A 15,661-nucleotide genomic window follows, 5' to 3' on the forward strand; every position below is an offset into this window, starting at 1 on the left:
GGGACTCACGACTCACGTTCGTGCCTAACCACTAAAAACATTCTTTACTTTTTACGCCCTTCTTCCCCACGGAACTACGTCATCGTATTCGTGGGAGGGGGCGCTTTCGTCGCACCTCTTTCTGCTGCTCTATCTCGGAGCCTCGCTTGGTTCATGGAGTGGCACTGCTTCCTGCTTCTTGTCTCCATTCATTACGTCGCCGTTTATTTCTCGTCCCTGTGGTGAGCCGTTTAGGTGCTGATTCCCTGAGCCATTCAGCTCATGTTTCCGTGAGTCATTCAGCTCCCGGCCTTATCACGATCCGCTTGGATAGTGCTCAACGGTGACCTCATCCTACTCCAACCGATAGTTCCCCGACGGAGGAATTTCCCCCGACACCGATACCCGCTTTCTTGAGCCATTTAGCTCTACTAAAATCTTCCAGCTTTATCGCTCATCCTAATCCGATTGAGAGTTCCCCGACAACGGAATTTCTTTCGGTGTTTGTTTCGTGAGCCAATTGGCTCCCCTTTTCGTCACGATTCTGTCGGGTAGTCCACGGCGCCGAATCAGCCCTATCGTGAATTCCCCGGCGATGTACGTTTCTGTGAGCCATTAAGCTCCCCGCCTCGTCTACTCGGTCTAGTCCCCGGCGGTGGACCTAGCCTACTCAACGGCCAGCCAGCAGATGCTGAGGTCCATCCAGCGATTCCGGGTAGAGCGTAGCTTCCGGTTCACTGGCACCCCAACGACCCGCTTTTGGCTATTCGACGCGGTCTACTCGGTCTAATCCCCGACGGTGGATCTAGCCTACTCACGAGCTACCCGGTAGAGTGTCGAGGTCGGTCCGACGATTCCGGTGAAGCCTGACGTCCGGTTCGCTGGCGCCCCGACGACCCGAACCCGGTGCTACATCGCGTACTACTCAACTGGTCCCCGGTGGTGGACCCAGTCTACACCGTCGGTGAGTTTCCCGGGGGCGGAATTCCTCCCGAAACCCTATTTGTGGTTCCACTGCGGCGTTCTAACCAATGTCGTTACTTTGTGGTCCCTTCGCCACTTCCTTTGCAGCTCGGAGAGTATACTCGTAACAACTCTGTTTACAGCGTCCCAGATATGCTCGTCGCGGCACATCATGGTAGTTGTAATTCAACCGATCGTCAACCATCACACCCAGGTGCTTCAGCGCGCGCATCGATGGAATGGATTGTCCCCCGACGTGGATCTCGAGACGCTGGATTTGCTTACGGTTGCTAACCAGCACTACCTCAGTCTTGTGGTGAGCCAGCTGCAACTTGACGTTAACCATCCAGGTTTCCACGATGCCTATTGTCTCTGCCGTCAGCATCTCCACTTCCTCAAGGGTCTCGCCCGTTATCGTCAGGACAACATCATCTGCAAAGCCGACGATCTCCACTCCCCTGGGCAGTTCCAGTGTTAACACTCCTTTGTACATAATATTCCAGAGCGTTGGGCCGAGTATGGAGCCCTGAGGTACTCCCGCCGTTACCCTAATCGACCTCTGCCCCGTGTTCTTTTCCTAGACCAGTACTCGGTTCTGAAAGTAACTTTTCAGAATCTTGCACACATAGTCCGGAACCCGCATTCCATGCAGCGCTACGGCGATGGCTCCCCAGCTAGCACTGTTGAACGCGTTCTTCACGTCTATCGTTAGCACGGCGCAGTAGCGATTACCCCTTCACTTTTGCTTCAATGCTTTTTCCGCGCTCGCGATGACGATGCGGATAGCGTCCACCGTCGATATTCCTTTCCGGAACCCGAACTATCTCTGCGATAGTCCGTTCTCACGTTCAGCGTAGGTCGTCAGCCTGTTGAGGATGACTCTTTCCAGGAGTTTACCGAGAGTATCCAGCAGGCATATAGGCCGATACGATGCTGGATCTCTTGGTAGTTTCCCTGGTTTTGGCAGTAACACCAGCTTCTGGATCTTCCATCTATCCGGGAAGTAGCCATCGTCCAGGTTTCTGTAGGACTATCCTGATCATGTCCGGAAACACCAGGATCGCAGTCTTCAGTGCCACGTTGGGGATACCATCCGGTCCGGGAACTTTCTTCGTTTTCAGCCCTTTTGCCACTATAAGACGCTCGTCGTTGGAAACCCGATTGTCACCTGCATTTCCACCATCTGCATCAGCGTACGGTGTAGGCGTCCATGCGGTTGGGTCGTGCTTCGGGAAAAGGCCCTCCACGTTAATTTTCAGCTTGTCGCCGCACATTTCGACTGGCTTCATTGGACCCTTGATCCTGGCCATAACGACACGATAAGCATTGCCCCAGGAGTCTACTTCTCTGCACAGCTCCTTGTAACAGGTGGACTTGCTTAGCACTATCTCACGTTTAGAAGCGGCCCTGGCCGCCCGGAATGTTACCTTACACTCTTCCTCAGATCTTGCTCTCTGAACGCGTCTTCTGGCTTTTAGTAGCCCGAAGGATGCTTAGCCTTTCGTTCCACCAGTACACCGGACGCCGGTAGTTCCTCGGCTCCATTTTCCTTGGCATTGTTATATCGCATGCCCTAGCTATTGTTTCCGACAGCTCATCGGCACTCGGAATTGGAGTGACGCTGTCAGCACGAAGTGCTTCCACAAAAAGGTCCTTGTCGAATTCCTTTATTTTCCACTTCTGCTCGCCAGTCCTCACTCTCTGCGTCACCGTACGATTTCGCCGACCAATGGTGTAGTGGATGGCTTGGTGATCACTATGTGTGTACTGCTCACTAACTCGCCAATTCATGTCATCCATCAGCGACGCGCTGCAGAATGTTACGTCAATGATGGATTCCCGACCGACTTTACGGAATGTGCTAGCTGAACCTTCATTGCACAGCTTTACGTCCAGCTTCGCCAGTGCTTCCAATAGGCTGTAACCTCGTGCGTTGGTCAGCCTGCTACCCCACTCCACGGTCCAAGCGTTGAAATCTCCTCCTATAACAACCGGAGTTCGCCCAACTAACGAGTCGGTTAATGCGTCCAGCATCCGGTTGTATTGCTCTGGTGTCCACCGTGGAGGAGCATAACAGCTACACACGAATACGACGTTTATCTTGGCGATCACGAAACCTTCGTGTGTGCTATCCACCACTTCTTGAACAGGGAAACCGCCCATCACTTGGATTGCCGCCATCCCTGCACTATCCACCACCCAGTTACCGTTATCGGGAGGGACACGATACGGCTCTGCAATAATTGCAACGTTGCACTTCATTTCTGTTGTTGACTGGCTACAGCAGTTGTTGTGCAACGTCACAATGATTGAGATTGAGCTGGGTAACCTCCATCATTATTGGCCTGCCTTCGCCTTTTTGTACTCTGGGCATAAGAAGCCTCCCGTCATGTGGTCTTTTCCGACTTCATTTGTGCAGAGCAAGCACTTCGGTTGCTTTGTGCAGTCTCTAGCAGTGTGTCCCTTCTCCCCACATTTTCTGCACAGATCAGATCTGTCCGGGCCTCTACAGTTTCTTGCCTGATGGCCAAAACCTAGGCATCTGAAATACCTCTCCATTTGCATAGTGGCTCTAGGGATCAATCGCAACGAGCACACCGACCACCCGATTTTGATCTTACCGGTCGACATAAGCTTGTTGGCTGCGGTTGGCGATAAGCGTATCACTGCTGTCTGTGTGCCACTGTACGCCTTCCTCAATCGTATTGATATCTGCTCCCTCTCCAGGTTTCCTTGCTCTATTAGCGCGCTTCTCACTTCGTCTTTCGTTGTGATCTCGTCCAGATTCCTGCACTCGACCACTGCTTCCTGAACTAATGCTCTCACATTCGCTTCTCCTCCCACCGCTTCTGCCACGAATTCCCGGTAGGTCGAGCTCTTGATCAATGGATCTTTCTTCAGCTCGAACAGCATTTCGCCTTTCTGAGTACGTTCTCCCCCAGCTCCTTCAACTTGGGATCCTCTCTCACCCCTTTGAGGATCGCAGCGTACGTCACGCCTTCGTTTACTTTGACGACTAGAGCGTCTCCCCTCTGCTTCTGCTGGCGTGGCCGAAGGTCTTCTTTCTTCTTTTGGGGTTCGGTTGTGCAGGCGAACATGTGTACGTGTTTTGGTACGAAATAGCGTGTTCGAGTTCATACACGAAGTGTGGGTTTAATATGACCACAGAGCCATAGCGAACATTGCGTTCATTTGGGAATACTGCCTGGTAAGTCACGATGGATCGAAATAAGCTACGGTAGCAGGCGCAAGGAAAAATATTTGGTGCGTACTTTTTATGTCAATCTTCCTTCTTCTTTGTATTAGAAACGGTAGAATTTACTCGCGAAAGTGTCCGAACTAACAGGGTTGTGTGCTGTCCTGATAAATGAAGCCTTTTTTCAATAGGTCCAATCTACAGTATCTTATTTTGAGGAACTTTGTCGAAGATGCAAAATATCTATCTCGTAAGAGAAAAAAGTTATAAAGTGAAATAGATGTACATGTCGATATACCCCTTTAAAAAGAGTTTTTTTGCTATATCAATTTTATTTGATTTTTGACATTTTTGTAATTCTTCAGAAAGTTAAATACATAAAAAAGTCACATTTTTGCGGAGCATTCCGACTTGCTCTCTTATCCTTAAGAATTTATGACTGTTTTTCACTCTAACCTTAAGAGGCCACAGTTAATTCTATAAAACCTAAAGTTGCAGGTAATTACAGTTAATATTTACAATTTACAAAGATTTTTTTTGTTTATTTGGTTTTCAACCATTAGGTCATTCGCCCGTAATATTTACAAAGATGTTGAAAAAATGCTTAACAAACATTTAGCAATTGAAAAATCAATCGTATCTAGTGTGATTTTTAACTTAGCTATTTTTCAATTAGTGTGTATTTCGTACAACTATTAATAATTTTCAAACAATTAATAATTGTAAGTGCATGTCACTTGGAAGTAAGAATAATGATGCGTGAGAAGCCATTTTCTTAATTATCGTAGTTTAATTCACTTGCAAACACAGAATTTAAAAAAAAAAATCTGACACAAACTTCCATTGGATTTAACGTTTCCGACAGCAACATTATCGGTAGGGGAGACTGAGGAGACTTGATCCCCTTTTTTATTTTTCAATCCTACTCCGTGGAATGATAAAAAAAACTATGTATTTTTTGTAGTTTTATATTGTTTCTAGGGTTGACTGATAATCATAAAAAAATTACATGGAAATATTATACTGAGCATTTTTGGAAAACAACAAAAAAATGGAAAATTCTTTGATTAGTGGAGACTCGATCCCTAATTTGGGGATACTTGATTATTTTTTGAAAACGTGTTTAAAAGAGCATGTAGGGTAATAAGCCTATTTTTACCCTGTTTCTATTATCATCCTACCAATCTGAAGCCTTTGGTTAGAACAGCGTCTGCCATCTTTGCTCAACGCATTGGCTCAAATGGTGTTGTGATAATTGGGGTACTCGATTAGAGTTTTTGCTGTGCTCAAACAGAAGATTTTCAGCATTCTCAAGACAATTTTGTTATTATATTGGCTCTTAATAAGAGGCGAATGACCTTAAGGCTAAAACCTCCATAATCGAAATAAAATGGCTCCTAATAACAAAGCAAAGAAGCTGAAATAATAAAATTAAAAATGAAATAATGTGGTACCCTCCCTAATAGGGCAAAAATAGGTACCTAACCCCATTCAATGTTATAAATGTATTGTTGTATTGATTAAATTGTTGTGATTTACTATTTTTGATACTACATATTATCCATCTCTCACCAGATTTTTATTACGAATTTCCCAAATCTCTGTGCAATGATTTGAAAGCTGTCGCTATTATGGTTGAGGAACGTCAAATGTGGGATGCATCGTTGCTACGTATGCTGTAGTAAACATTTACAGTTAAGTTTTTGTATGATGAAGCGTTCATTTTTGACAGTTTTTTTTTGTTATTTTATGGCAACAATGACTTCAATTGTTCTAGTGTGAATTTGGTTATTTTCAGTAGTGTGTATGAAGCATGGCGAAGGGGATCAAATCTCCACGAATTTGAAAGGATCAAGTGAACCCATATCATCTATTTCTGCAAACTTTAGTACAAATATAGTTGAACAAAAAAATCAGCTCAATCAAAGCGTATTCATATAATTGACATTCTCCTGTATTACTGCATGCAAAAGTCTAGTATGCAGTGGTAGATTTTATCAATTGTATAAAAGTTTGAAAATTTGGAAAATAAATCTTCTTCAGTTCTTCTGAGATTTTTTTTCTTTAAATCTGTAAAAATTCGGTAACACATGTCCAATTTATTTTTTTGTGTTAAAGAAACTGTTGTTTAGATAAAACTACGCAACTTTCTAGTATTTTCGATTAATGTATTCTGATCCGCCTTTGAGTTACAATGATGGGATCAAGTCTCCCCGGGGATCAAGTCTCCTCAGTCTCCCCTAATAATTCAGCGGTTCACGGAGTTCATCTGTGGTGAACTGACATCATTATATGGTGCAATAGGAATGTAAATGAAATAAAAAAATTCAACAGCTGTAAAGAAAGAACTTCATTTTTCGATTGTTGGCCAGCTTTTCGGGATTTCTGACCACTGTGCGTCCGTCAAATTATGCACGCTCGGAGCTGTTTGGGGCTCACTAGCCAGGGCAGGGCTTATAATCTCTGCTCCATTCCTGAAACTTAAGACCAAAGGAGTGACTCAAGCGTCTTAGCCAAGTCACTTCCAACGATTTATCAAACCTCCATCAAATTGAAACAGTCGGTACGGTTGTCCACGTTTCTTCCATATTCAAGCTTCAAAATAGTTCATTGATTAAATCATTCATTAAATGAATAATTTGATTGCCGTATAATTTTGAATCAACTTCATTCTGTACGACGCACAGTTGGTCTGGCCACAATATTGATTGTGTCACATACCACATGTACCACAAATATTAATATTGACAAGAAAAATTGACAAGAAGAAATTTAGGCGAATGTCTGGAATTTTCTAGGATCCCTACATGCATTGGCTGTGTATGTGTAGACTAGACTAGAAATGTTATCAGTATAATACTTAAGCTACTCAGGGAAGCGCTAAAATCTTAATCTGCTTTTTAAAATAAGTGAGGTTAAGTCATGAAATTAGTCAGGATAGGCGTATCATTCCTTGGAACACACAAAATTATTCTTTGAAAGTCGAACTGAAAAAAGCAAACAGCAAAAATGCGCATAACTGAGCCTCTACCAAACACGTCAGAAGACTACGCTACGGTCCTGTTAGTCCAGAATAAACAACAAACAAGACAAAGACCTAAATTTCAATAAAAATAGCAAAAACTATTGTAAACTTTTTCCGCTTATTTTCTCAGTTTCATAGGAACAAGGGGAACAGAAATGACTGCAGACTGCCTTTTTAAATCTGTAGCAAAGATCGTAGAGTAGGCAAGATCAATTATCATCGAGAAGATAACCCTATGCCATAGCATAAAAATTGAATTCTCCTCGATGCCGGGAGGAGTTCCGTAATATCACAAAGTTGCCGGTTCACAACCTAGGTCTAACCAATCCTGTAGTAAGTTGAATCTCTGGTTGAAATGTCACATAGTTTTTGGGTGTTCCTGGAAGCGTTGGAAGCTCTTTGTTTCTTCTGAATCGACCAGGTGCTGTTTGTTTTGGATTTGTGGTAGAGCTTTTTCTTGCAGGTATATGTAACGCCCTTTAAAAAGAGAAACAAATATTGTTACGAAGACTCATTTGCTTGCAATTAGTGCAGTACTGCATGCATGACGCGCGGCATAAACAACCGATCATGCAGACGATCTTTGTCGAAGAATTCGCAAAGCAGTCTCGCCAAAAGGTCACCCGACACTAGTTTGAATGTCCGGTGCGATAGTCACTCAAAATCTTCGCTCGCTGGAGCAAGGGACAATGGAAACAGAAAATCCCGTCCTTCAGTAGATCCACGCATGTCAAGTTCGAATCGATAACTACACTATCGATCTCAACTTTGTGAGCGGGCATGTAAACGCGTTCATGAAAGTCTTGTCGCCAGTAACGTCATTTGTTTACACAAAATATCGCAATCTTGAGCTTATCTAGGCGAACTTTCAAAGATATCTAGCACAGCTGAATACATATTCGTCTTTCGGAATATTAGAATACTTCGCGGACTGTCTTTGATCCGAAAGAAGATCGGATACGGTCGAACCCACTTCAATGTGTTTGATTTTAAATGGAAACTCGGATATTTGGCGACGAATCTTGTTCGACATTCATTTTGTATTCACTTCTTGAGGTAGATCTCCCCGTTTACAGTCACGGTAGTCACGAGCAGCGCACACCGTTTACCACATGAGCAGATGGCTTGCCCAACCATGTATGTATTGACAAACTTAGAAAGTTTCTGCTTCCTCACTTCCTCCGGAACATCAAACTTGTGCTGGGCGATGAAAAACAGTAGCCCAGGAAGCTGCCGGAAGTCCACCTTGACGAAAGTCTCATCATCCATGATGAGACAATGAGGCTTCGTCAGCATCTGGACGTACAGTTTCCTAGCCCGTGACTTTCCAACCGTATTTTGCCGATTTTGAAGTTGGTGAGGAACTGGGGGTGAATTCTGCGGTACGGTTAGGTTAGTATTTACAGGCCCTACCAGAATCCCTCTTACAACATAGCATAGAAACGCAGAGGATTGAAACAACGTAATGGATGGAGAGAATAACGGAGCTAAACAGCCAAAATCAAAGGCATCTTCGCGTGTACCTGTTACGCTCCTCCAAGGTGGACAGTGGAGCAGTTCAGCCTAAAGCTGGAGCAATTAATCGAGCAGCTGATCGATCGAAAGCCGGTAGTTATTGGTGGTGACTTCGACGGCTGGGCTGTGGAGTGGGTCAGTAGAATAAGCAACACAAGAGGGTACGTATACGCATAGTGACCACCAGAAGATTCGCTACCATACCGGAAAACGGAACCCAGCCGCAGTACGGTGAAGGATGACCGGTGAGCGAAAGTGGAAGACGAAAGCCTTCAACAGAGGCCTCTTCGTTGAGGTACTTCGGCCGAACGGCGGGACCGAGAACGTGGATGCGGCTGATCTAACCAGAAAGATTGCCACAATCCCGTGAAAACTGGAACACGCAATAAACGGCGTCCAGCTTACTGGTGGAACGAGACGCTTAGTACGCTACGCGCTGCTTGTCTCAGAGCCAGAAGGCGGGTTCAGAGAGTAATATCGGAGCCAGATGAATAACAGCGCAAGCCAGCGTTTCGGGACGCTTGGGCCGCTTGAAAACGGCAGATCAAACTTAGCAAGTCAATTTGTCAAGGAGCTGTGCCGAGCAGTAGACGCCAATCCCCAGGGCGGCGCGTGATGGCGAAAATGAAGGGCTCGACGACGCCAGCCGAAATGTGCCCGAGTAAGCTATAGATAATCGTCGAGGGTCTTTTCCCGAAGTACGATCCAACTGTCTGGCCAACAGCACCGTACGGCGAAGAAGAAGGAGCAAGCAGGGACGATCGGGTAGTGATTAATAATGAGCTCGCAGAAGCATTGAAGCGCCTGAAATCAAAGGAAGCCCCCGGTTCGGATGGAATACCAAACGTGGTGCTGAAAGCTGCGATCCTGGCATATCATTACATGTTCAGAATGGTGTTGCAGAAGTGTCCAAATGAAGGCAACTTCCTCGAAATGAGGAAGGTCCAGAAGCAGGTGTTTCTGCTGAAGCCAGGAAAGCCGCAGGATGATCCGGCCCAAATGTCGTACAGGCCCAAATGTCTGCTGGATACACTCGGAAAACAGGTTGACGAAATTCACGGAAGGTGAGCGCGGACTGTCCAAGATGCAGTTCGGATTCCGCAAAGGAACATCGACAGTGAAATTCGGACAGTGCTCAAGAGTGCTGAGAAGGCTTCCAAACAGAAGCGAAGAGAAGATCGATACTGCGCTGTGGTCACGATAGAAGTGAAGAATGCATTTAACAGCGCCAGCTGGGAAGTCATCGCTGCAGCGATCCTTGGGAGCTACTTCCAGAGCAGAGTGCTGCTGTACGAGTTCCTCAGGGCTCCATTCTCGGTCCAACTCTTTGAAATGGGATGTACGATGGGGTCTTAGCACTGCGGCTGTCCAGGAAAGTGAAAATCGTTGGTTTCGCAGACGACGTGTCGCTAACGGTGATGGGTGAGACAATTGAAGAAGTGGAGGTGTCGGTGACGGAGACAATAGACGCGATGGAGAGCTGGATGAACGGAGTCAAGCAGCAAATAGCTCACCACACGACGAAGCTGTTGTTGGTCAGCAACTGCAAACCGTTTCAGCGGATGCAGATCGACGTCAACAACCACGTCGACTACGCCTGCGAAAAGTCGGCGAAAGCAACGAACGCAATAGCGAGCATCATACCAAGCGTAGGTGGTCCGAGAAGCACCACGAAACGTCTGTTATCTACTGTTTCGTCATCGATACTCCGATATGGGGTTCCTGGCTGGGGTGTTGAAAACCAAGTGGAACCGTAAAAAGCTGAACAGGACATTCTGGCTGATGGCCGTCGCGAGTGCTTAGAAACAATATCGTCGGAGGCAGTATGCGTTATCACTGGGATGATCCCTTTCTGCATTACTCTGGACGAGTACGTGGAATGCGGCCAGCGAAGAAGTGCACGTAATGCAAGGAGACTGGTCCGAGCGGACTCTTTGGCTAAATGGCAGCAACAACGCGGGACAACGCGGAAGGTGGACCCTCCGACTCTTCCCAAATGTGTCGGCTTGAGTGCATAGGAAGCATTGCAGGTGAACTTCCATTTGATGCAGTTTTTGTCCAGGCGCGGATGCTTCCAGAAGTACTTGCATCGGTTTGGACATGCTTCGTCACCCCTTTGCCTGGAGTGTATGAAGGTGCAAGAGACACCGGAACGTGATCTTCGAATGCCCCAGTGGACAATATTGTGCCACGACGAGCATATCTGGGACGCTGTCAACAAAGTGGTTAGGAGTATACTCTCCGAGCTGCAGAGAAAGTGGCGAAGGGACCAACAAAGTAGCGCCGTTGGCTAGAAAGCCGCCGTGAAACCACAAATCGGGTTTCGGGAGAAATTCCACCGCCAGCGAACTCTTCGTCGGTGTAGACTAGGTTCACCGACGGGGACCGGTTGAGTAGTACGCGACATACCACAGGGTTTGGGTCGTTGGGGCGCCAGTGAACTAGATGTCGGGCTTCACCGGATCAACCTCGACGGTAACTCGTAAATAGGCTAGATCCACCGCCACGGATTAGAGCGACTAAATCGCGTCGAATAGCGTCGTTAGGGCGTCAGTGAACCGGAAGCTACGCTCCACCCGGAATCGTCTCACGTACTTTATACATGCGACATGGCAGGGGAGAAATTTGACTACAAAAACAAATGTGTATTTTAGTACTTCCCAGTTTTATTCATATCGGATAATGCATCGCGTATAACACGAATTCTACATCATAAATATTACAGTGTAGTCTTATAATTATATGCCTCTATTCCTATTTAAAAAAAACATATTCCAGCAATTGTGCAGGGTCATCGTGATAAAACAGAAACGCTCGCCGTTGCGATAACTTTCCAACAACTTTTCTTTACATCGTAAGCCACAAACAATAACATCTCTAGACGCGACCGGTCCGTACCGATCTTCACAGTTTCCCCGCGGGCCCATCCGCACTCGAGACCTGACTGTGATAGTGCAGTGCCTCCTGGTAAGCCTTATTGACGGCCTTCCGTTCCGTGGGCTTTCTCGATTCTACCAGTTTGTTCTGGTCCAGTTCTTTGTTCACACCCAGCAGTTCCAACTTGTTCGCCGGAAGCCACTGCCAGGTTCGCTTCACGTCAAAAAATAACACCAGAAAAACCGGCTCGTCATAGTTAGCTTTGAGGGCTAGGACGTCCGTGGGCGGAGCCGGTAGCGGGACTCCGTTGTGGACGAATCCATTGGGAATGTCGGGAGCAATTATGAGTGCCGGGTACCACGGATAGCCCCGGCATTTAGCCCAAACCAGTTTGAGTGGTTCGAGCGAAGGTTTCTCGGGAAAGGCTTCCGCTTCACTGGTCGACATTTCCGAATCGCAGAACGATTGGTCGTCATCCATACTGGAGCTGCTGGTTGATAAAAAAAATCGATTAAATTTGATCACCCTAGCGTTATAAAAGAAGAAAACAAACCCAAACTCCGATTCGGTTCCGCTTCCGCTGAACCCGCTGCAGCTACTGCAGGTGCTGCCGGTAAAGCTGAGATTACTATCGTCAGAATCCGATATCTCCTTGTCCTGGCCACCTCGATAAACCCGGAAACTGTCAGGAATGGCTTCGAAAGATTTCTTCTCCGCCGATTCTGACGACTTGCTACACCGTGAAGGACCCGGTAGACCGAGAAATCCGGCCTCTCCCCCGATGGATGGTCCGGACGGGGTACCTTTTGTTTTGCCCGAACTACCGCGTTTTCCACGGCTAGCCTTTTTAGCCGTTTTCTGCAAAAGTTCGGTGGTCTCGGCAATTACTGCTTCCTCCTTCGATGGGGTTTCCGGTTTCTTAAGGGCAGCTTGGGCCTTACGCGTGAACAGGACCGCCGTTCTGGAAACGAGATCAATTGAAATAAATGATAGTGCAAATGTATCTCGTGAGGAAGTACAATACATACCGTCGGTTGACTCCGGATGGCGATGGACTACTATTGAGAATCTTCAACGGACTGGCCGGTGGTGTTTGAAGCTTCGGTGATTTTGTTACTACTGGCTCTGCTTTTTTCACCACTTCCACCGGAACCTTCTCGATTGGCTGAAAATAGAAGAGGAAATGTAAACATAACTCTCATTACGATTGACCTATATTAATTCAGAAGCTTACAGCACTTGGTTTTTCCGGCTCCCGAGCAATGGCCCGCTTGATTTTGGCGATCTCATTCCTGATGTGTCTGACCTTCTTGGATCGTGTCAAAGCGTGCTTGATTCCGTTGGCCTTCGATACCTGTTGTTGAAGTTTCTCGATCAATCCCAAACTGGGCGGTTCCTTTACCAACACATTCAACTCCGCGTCGATGTCGATGACCAGCGAGTCTTCCATCACTTGAATTGCTGATGGCGAATGATTTTTCTCCAGTATTCCCGCTCGCTCCAGTTCCTTCCTAACCGTTCGGAAAATTATCGTCCCCGCATCCTTCATCTTTATTCCCGCTCGGTAGAATATGGTGTCCTTGTTGTTGTACGTCAGGCAATTGTTGATCATCAGTGCAACCTCGGCTTCCAAATCTTCGATGCTGGTGTAGAATCCAGTCTTGAGTTTTTGCCGCATCGTTCCCAGATCAATTGGATTCTTCACGACGGTCAAATAGTCAGTAACTTCATCCGTGTCCACCGGTTCCCGGAAGATCTCCTGCACGTCCTTCGCTTCCAGCTGATCCAGAATTCGGTGCAGTACGGACTCGATCGGGTTCAGTTGAGCCATCACGCACTGTTCGCTTGTTTTGATAAGAATAAGTTTGAGTTTTTCTCGCTTCCGGACTAATTCGCAAAGAAGCCGAGCTCGTTCTAGGTCCTGCCGGAGGCATTGCCAATATTTCAACTGATGATAAAGTTCTCGGGCGTCGGGGGAACCATCATTTTTGTCACGACCTACCGGACCTCCTTGTGCTTGTCCTTGGCTCTGGAGGCGCCTCAGCAGAGGTACTCCATTCCGGTGTTGTCGTTTAAGCGTCCAATAGGCAATTAGCCGCTGGATAAACTGCGGCTTCTTCGCAATATTTACCAGAGATGCAATTTCCTCTACGCGATCAGGTGGGATTGTAGGAATTAGAATGACCGGCGCGGAAGTACGTTTGATCGCTAACATTTTGCGGGCTTTCTTCATCTTCTCCCGGCATGCCTCCCGTGGATCGACATCACCCCCGGATTCTCCCGGCGAAGAAAGGGCATTGATCGGGGTGTGGGAGTCACAATAAGCAGTTTTTTGCACCACAACCGGATGGGTGTCGTTACCTCGAACCTGATCCATTCGCATACAAAGGCCAGCCTGCTGGGCACAAGTCACGTGAAAAGCGGCGTAGCAGGAATTTCGATTGCACTGAATGCAAGCCCCCATTCCCTTCTGCTTGCAAATATAGCAAACCAGCCGCCATCGAGCCGGAGGAATCATTTCTATCGAATCTATTGGTTCCAAAAATACCGTATTGGCAAACCTCACCTCCGGAATCCAAAGCGCACAAACCACGTGGGCCCATTGGCCACTGTCCGTCTGCTTGAAAGCTCCACCAGTATTGGGACATAAAACACAGTCCACCGATCGACTGGGACTTTGCAAACATCGTCTACAAAGCCACTGCCCCTCCGGAATGTACGGAACTCCATAGCAATCTTGATGAACTGCGAGATTGCACATGTCACAGAACAAAATAACGTTCGTATTCTGACACTCTCCATCCATACAGATACAACAAACCGCGTCATCATCCACGATCGCTCCATTCTGCCCGGTAACCGATGCTTGAAAGAAGGACTCTTTTTCCAACCGATCCATCAACAGTTCCAACGAATCAACCGCAACTGGACACAAATTCTGCGACGCCCGTCGCTCATTCATGATACCTAACCAGGTAGTATCTTCTTCGTCAACATCGTACTCCACTTCACCGTCCAATTCTTCCGTACTCTTTTCAATAAACCGAATATAAGCATTCGGTCTGGTCGGTGCATCGCATATCGTGTAGTCTTCAATCTCCTTGAAAACACCTGAAATTATATCGCTGTTAAAAGCTCGATGCAACATAGTCAACCACCTTACCTTCCGGCAACGTCACGCTCGGTTCCGTCGGTGGTGGAACGGGAAACATTTCAACATCCGAATCCTCCAAGCGCTGCTTGTGATCTTCCATACTGATCAAAGCGAACTCCTCATCCACCGAGAGATTAATATTCTTCCCACCGAACTCAATCTTCACCAGATTCTCGCTCTCAATGTATGTAAGCGATTCTCGCGGAACGGCAGGCGGAATCTTATTTTTCGGAGTAACTCCCACCTTTTTCTTTTGGTTCCTCTTGTTACTGTTGTTTTTCACTGCTCGAACAGGTGTTTCAGTCGTGCCTTTCTTCACACTGGTTCCAGCTTTGGATGATGAAGCGGATCCTTTATCGACCAACGCACCGGATCCTGATGCCAGTGGTGTTTCACCACCACCGGATTCTACGGCAGCAGCAGTAGCAGCAACCGCAGCGGCAACTGTGTTTACAGTACCCGCTGCCGGAGACGGGTTGTCATGGTCGTAGTTGTTCAAGTGGTACTGCAGTCCAATCACCGATTTGTACTTTTTATCGCACTTGGGGCACTTGAACGGCGGACAGTGCTTGTTCAGGGTTTTGATGTAGTCCTGCACTTCGAAGTCAAGACCCATTTTGGTAGCACAAAACCACTAAAAACTATCGTGTAAAACCAGCAAAGCTGCGTTGTGTTTACACTTTTCGCTCCGTTTTCGTTAAAATTGCGTGACAGCTTGGGAACTAATCGGCATGGAACGAAATTGACACTTCAAAATAAATGCAGTCGAGCAACGGTAGGTGGGAACACTCAATACTAAAAACTCTACACATTTGAAAAGGGCCTATCTGTAAAACGTAAACATTTGGGATTTTCGATTGATTGACACCGGTGTAGTGGAGTGCACTGCCCGAATAGAAATGTACAGTAACAAAACCATGATTTTCACTGTGACAGTACAGTAATTTTACAA

At 46.7% G+C, this 15,661-nt stretch overlaps 1 protein-coding gene across 1 annotated transcript; it reads right to left on the reverse strand.

Moving 5' to 3' along the window:
- Positions 1-11,324: 11,324 nt before the first annotated feature.
- LOC131689582 (bromodomain-containing protein homolog) lies at positions 11,325-15,447 on the reverse strand. Its single transcript, XM_058974775.1, has 5 exons — positions 14,719-15,447; positions 12,790-14,666; positions 12,584-12,720; positions 12,109-12,516; positions 11,325-12,042 (listed from the first exon to the last, which is right to left on the reverse strand). The coding sequence occupies exons 1-5, from the start codon at positions 15,323-15,325 to the stop codon at positions 11,583-11,585; spliced, it is 3,489 nt and encodes a 1,162-aa protein (XP_058830758.1). The 5' UTR covers positions 15,326-15,447; the 3' UTR covers positions 11,325-11,582.
- Between the last annotated feature and the right edge of the window lie 214 nt (positions 15,448-15,661).

Source organism: Topomyia yanbarensis, chromosome 3 (assembly GCF_030247195.1).
Source record: "Topomyia yanbarensis strain Yona2022 chromosome 3, ASM3024719v1, whole genome shotgun sequence".
NCBI classification, from domain to species: Eukaryota; Metazoa; Arthropoda; class Insecta; order Diptera; family Culicidae; genus Topomyia; species Topomyia yanbarensis.

Excerpts from the sequence above, each read along its gene's own strand:
- LOC131689582 (XM_058974775.1), bottom strand. The coding sequence starts at position 15,325 with ATGGGTCTTGACTTCGAAGTGCAGGACTACATCAAAACCCTGAACAAG. Across the intron at positions 12,721-12,789 it reads AGCCGGAAAAACCAAGTGCT|CCAATCGAGAAGGTTCCGGT; the intron begins GTAAGCTTCTGA and ends TTCTATTTTCAG. Across the intron at positions 12,043-12,108 it reads GGAACCGAATCGGAGTTTGG|CTCCAGTATGGATGACGACC; the intron begins GTTTGTTTTCTT and ends ATCAACCAGCAG.